The sequence below is a fragment of the Bison bison genome, unplaced genomic scaffold (genome assembly GCF_000754665.1).
Source record: "Bison bison bison isolate TAMUID 2011002044 unplaced genomic scaffold, Bison_UMD1.0 scf7180017864482, whole genome shotgun sequence".
NCBI classification, from domain to species: Eukaryota; Metazoa; Chordata; class Mammalia; order Artiodactyla; family Bovidae; genus Bison; species Bison bison.
In genome coordinates this window covers 2,021,139-2,026,456 of record NW_011495042.1, presented here as the reverse complement: position 1 = coordinate 2,026,456, position 5,318 = coordinate 2,021,139, and the positions used below count along the sequence as shown (strand labels likewise).

General features: G+C 38.8%; 1 protein-coding gene across 1 annotated transcript in view; it reads left to right on the top strand.

Annotated features, from left to right (window-relative positions):
* The window catches only part of SACM1L (SAC1 suppressor of actin mutations 1-like (yeast)), a 73,520-nt gene that overhangs the window by 33,177 nt on the left and 35,025 nt on the right, over positions 1–5,318 (top strand). The window contains exons 4-5 of the mRNA XM_010862510.1: positions 1,279–1,478; positions 4,100–4,174. Coding sequence (XP_010860812.1) covers positions 1,279–1,478; positions 4,100–4,174 — 275 coding nt within the window. The remainder of the gene's footprint in view (positions 1–1,278; positions 1,479–4,099; positions 4,175–5,318) is intronic.

The window sequence follows — 5,318 nt, the reverse complement described above, 5'->3', positions numbered from 1 at the left end:
CCCCCAATCCCTCCTAGCATCAGAGTCTTTTCCAATGAGTCAACTCTTAGCATGAGGTGGCCAAAGTACTGGAGTTTCAGCTTTAGCATCATTCCTTCCAAAGAAATCCCAGGTCTGATCTCCTTCAGAATGGACTGGTTGGATCTCCTGGCAGTCCAAGGGACTCTCAAGAGTAATGAGCAAAGTTGGGGCTAATTACATCTGGTGATGTCCATGTGTAGAGTCTTCTCTTGTGTTGTTGGAAAAGGGTGTTTGCTATGACCAGTGTGTTTTCTAGGCAAAACTCTGTTAACCTTGCCCTTCTTCATTTTATACTCCAACTGTCTGAGGCCATGGTTTATTATTATCTGTCTTAATAATATTATAATAAACCCAGTGGGCTTCCCAGGTGCAGTGCAGGAGACACAGGAGATACAGGTTCAACCCCTGGATTGAGAAAATCCCATGGAGAAGGACATGGCAACCCACTCCAGTATTCTTGCTTGAAGAGCCCATGGGCAGAGGAGCCTGGCAGGCTACACTCCATGGGGTCGCAAAGAGTCAGACGTGACTAATACACACACCACCTTAACAACAGCCTCAATCTCCATTGTTAGTGCATGCAAATCTTGATTTTCACTGTGTTGTTTTTGTTGATAATTATTTCCTGAACCATGCTCAGTTGCTTGCTGAAGTTACCCAGTTTCTCTCTCAAAGATCCAACTGTTCATTTTTGTTGAACTCAGATTAAAAAGTTGCATGCATTTTGAGTACTCTTTCCCAACCCTGATTTTACCCTATTTTTTATTTTGCAGAATGTCTTTCTTCCCCCCAAGAACATTATAGGTGGCATTCTAACAAAATACCAAAATGTTAACGTTTATTTTAAGCAATTTCCTGGAAATGTGTTTTTTAGTATTTTTGGCTAACACGTCGTGGTTACTGTGTATCAAGTGTTCTGAAAGTTACTCAGTGGTTAGCTCTTTCCGTCCTCACAGCAGTGCTATTTCATGAGTCTGGTGGTATCCTTATTTTGTGGATAAGGGGACTGAAGAACAGAGAGGAGAAGGAACGTGCCCAAGTTCACACAGCACAGTGAGTCTGGTCCCATAGGCCGTGCTCCTGACTGCTGTGCTGCATTCCCTCTGCACCCTGCTGACTCTAAATTAGATTCTAGCATGATTGTCTTCTGTAAGTCACAGTGGTGTCAGAGCAGATTAGAACCTTATCAGCGTTAAATTAAGCCATAAGAGTTGCAGTGAACACATAAGAAGAGCATAACAGCTTTATCTGTTAAAGCTGGGGAAGTGATGCCAAGTTGAACTACACTGTTGCAGTAGGTTTTGGGGAAGTGTTCATATTATTTCCTTCAGTTATTTATGGTTTTGAACTTCTTCTTAGGCACGTCACCCCTGAAAAATTTTATGTGGAAGCTTGTGATGACGGAGCAGATGATGTACTTATCATCGACCGCGTGTCCACAGAAGTTACGCTCTCAGGTATTTCATGGCCAGGGTTATAAGTGTCCTGAAAGAGTTTACACCTCAGCTGCAGTAGCAGTTAAACTGGCGAGATCTGTGTCGGTGTGTGGATCTGAGTGCCTTCTTAGAAAAAATTTAATTCTTACTACCTCAGTTGATTTTTGTGCCTTGATTTTATGCTTTTTCTTGAAATTTTTAGCATTTTACTGTTCATAAGGATTTAAAAACTTAATTATTTCTTTCTTTGTTCTCTCAATGGTACCGATAACAGGATTGATTTTGTTGATATGTTAATGTTCCTCTCTAACTCTAACTCTAACTAACTATAACTATAGAGTGTGAGAAAGTTGTTGTAGCATAAAATGTGTGGAATTTTAACAACCGCTTTGTTTTTGAAAATATTCATGATTACGAGGATAATTTAATTTATATAAATTATAATTTATATAATTATATAATAAATTTCATTTATTAATTTAATAAATGAAAAATTATATATATATCACTAAAACTTATGTTTTAGGCAGAATGGTTTATCTAATCTATCTGTATTTTGGTTTTGCTTCTCTTGGGTGTGAAAAACAACTTGTTGTTCAATTGTGTGGAACACTGATTTCTGACTAATGTGAAATAATTTCAGTGACAAATCAGTGTGCCATGTGAGAGTCACATTTGAATGTCATATGTCACTTCAGTAAATAGTAACTATCCTTTGAATGGATAAAGTGAGACATGAACATACTTTGCATAGGGCACTAAAGTGTAAGACAGGACTCTAAGTCTGTGTTCTTGGGTATCTGCTTGTTCTCCTTAAGGACTGTGTATAACTTTCCGTTTGACCAGTGGAGTGATGGCTGTTTTAGTTTGGTGATGTGGCCTTTCCTATGACTTGCTTGGTGGCTGCTCTCTCAGAATGGCTGACTGGTTTTATCACACTGTTAGTTTACTTCTAAACTTTAGTCCCCAAACTTTATACCACATTGATACAACCTAGTGTCTTATAAAAGCTTTAGTGTAGATGTATTTTCAGTTACTCTTCTGACCTGTCAGTGACATTTTATTTGAAGTAGCGATTGCTGACCCATTTGAGTGGACCAAGCTAAAGGTCTTGAATAGTGTGGATGTAAGAATGTTAGTGGTCATCGGAAGACACATGAAGAGATGCTTTGACCTTAAGCCAGTGGTGATGAGAGCCTGTCGATCCCAGTTTCTCTGCCAGTTTCCTTTTACCACCGGGAATGCAGACCATTGCCACAGAAAGAGGAGTTTTTTTTTTTCTTCCATGAAAAATTATCATAGTCCTAGAAATTATCACCCCGATGGCTCAGATGGTAAAGCATCTGCCTGCCATGCAGGAGACCTGGGTTCAATCCTTAGGTCAGGAAGATTCCCCTGGAGAACGGAATGACTACCCACTCTAGTATTCTTGCTTGGAGAATTCCACGGACAGAGGAGCGTGGGCTGAAGTCCGTGGGGCCGCAGAGAGTCGGACATGACTGAGTGACTGACCCTCTTCCTTCCCTTGCTGTTACACTCTAGTTATTATAACTTACAGTTCTATCAGTAGTACATTTAAGTTTATCAGATCTCTCAATATGTTCAGAGTTTTCTCTGAGCTTTTTACTGCACTGGTATTCCCATTTTTCATGGTAGTTAGCTATGGCATAGCATTACTAAGTAAATTGAATTATTGAGAGAAAAGTAAATTTTAGAATTACAGGACTGTCGTAAAGAAACGAGACAGCAGTGTTTCACAATGGACGATAATTAAAATGTGACTGAAAGAAACACTTTATAGCCGTGTAAATTTGGAAAACTTTGAATTCAACCACAGAGCAGCTTTCTTTTACCGTAGGCCTTCTCAGAGCCTTTAATCTCCCACTGTACATTGTTACTCAGAGGAAGCAGAGTTTCTATGGATGTACCAAAACACTCTTCTTTGACTAGGAGACCCTACTTTCCCTCTTTTTTTCCATTATTCCCTAAACTGCAGTTCTACAAAGTATGTTTTGTGTAGCACATTGACTTAAAGTTTAACAGTTGTGAAATGAACCTTGAATCTAAGGCTCTCTTCACTCATGAAGGCATTGCTGATAAATCACAGCCAGTGATGCGGCCTCCCTGGGTGCTTGTGTCAGCTCTTAGGCACCAAGAGGAGGCTTGTCTTGCCTCCTTCCTCTCTTGGGTCTTTGCCCCCACTTCCTACATTCTTAGGATCACCAGAGTCCTGTTTTACATTCCGTTTGTTGCATGTTGAAATTAAAATCTCATCTCAATCTCCATTTACTTTCTAATTCTCTTAAAGGGACAGATTGGGTTTCTGACAAGAGGCTGAATAAATTATTTGAAAATTGCCGTTGGAACTAATCCATAATTTACATAGTGAGGTTATTGAAGCATGTTACTTTTGGCACCATATTCTTGACCAGGAGAGACCTTTGTGATGTAACATGAACATCTTTATTTTATATTTTGCCAAAATGGAGGTCTAGCACTAATGAAGGAATATCGCTTTCTTAGAACAAAGCATGCATACTAATTTAGTTTAAGTAACCATTGAAATGAAACTAAATTTCTTTTTCTGTTGCTGAGCTTTTTCTCAGTGAGTTTTCTTTTTTCCTTTACTTTTTTCTTTAAAGTCAAGAAAGATATTCCTCCTTCAGCGGTTACGAGACCAATATTTGGTATACTGGGCACAATCCATCTGGTGGCAGGTAAGAAAAATGAGCTAAAGTGGGGAAAAACAGTAATTAAATCGACCCTACTAGAGTATAAAGATGGAGACACACTTTATATCTTACTTGAAGCAATGAATCTGTAGTTTAGGTATTTGTCCTTAATTTCTAAAAGTAATCTACCCCTAGTAGCAAGTGGTTAAATTTACAAGCCTGAGGTTCTTTTTTTTTTAAACTTTTGATTTTGGTTTTATTCAACTGGAGTTGAAATCTCTAGTCTGCTAGAGATTTTTCATAAATTCTAAGAGTATTTACACAAAAATTTTAATGCATTGATGAACCAGAGTATTCTCTACCTTCAGCTCCTTACTGGGGTTGATTATGACATAGAGCATGTTAGAGAATGTTACCTGGTTCTAGTTATTAGAAGAGTGATTTTTCGAATTTAAATTTTATTTCATACTTTTAAAAAGTTCCTATTGTTTCAGGCATATAGTTATATGCTGAATATAACTGAATGCTGTTATATCTATAAAATGCTGAATGCTGTTGTAAAAGATGCAGGTCCCTTTTGTCCTGCAGTTTTCAGTCAAATGAGAGAGGCATTTAAATGGTAAGTTACTACAGTACAGTGTGACAAGTTCTAGGAGAGAGGTGTGCCTAGGAAAACTTCCAGAGAGGGCACTTGTTAGAGCCCCAAACAGATCTGAAGAATAAATCTAGTGGTAAATGCCTTCCCTGGCTTATTTGTGGGAGGAAGGGGAGGTGGCCAAGATCAGGGCTGGTGTGTTATACATGGTGCTATGATGGCTTCTTGCTTCCTGACCACTCATCTTTGGAGTGTACAGTAACCAGTTAGTTATGCTGCCCAGCACATCTCTCTGCCATTCAGAGTAATGGGATGACGTGGGGGGTGTAGACGGGACACTGTCCTGCACTGGCCAGATCTCATGACCTGTGATGCCTCAAGCTACACATTGGGAAATGCATTAGCAGAGGCATGTATGCTTAGGGCGGAGAGAGAGAGAGGTGTTTTCTGTCTCTTATTTTCCATCTGCAAGGATCACTACTCTGGTTACCAAAAGCTTTTGCTTTTACCTTTTTGAGAAAAAATTTGACCGTTCAAAAAAATATTTTTCTTCTTTTTTTTTTTTTTTTTTTTTTTTTTTTTTTTTTTTTAAGG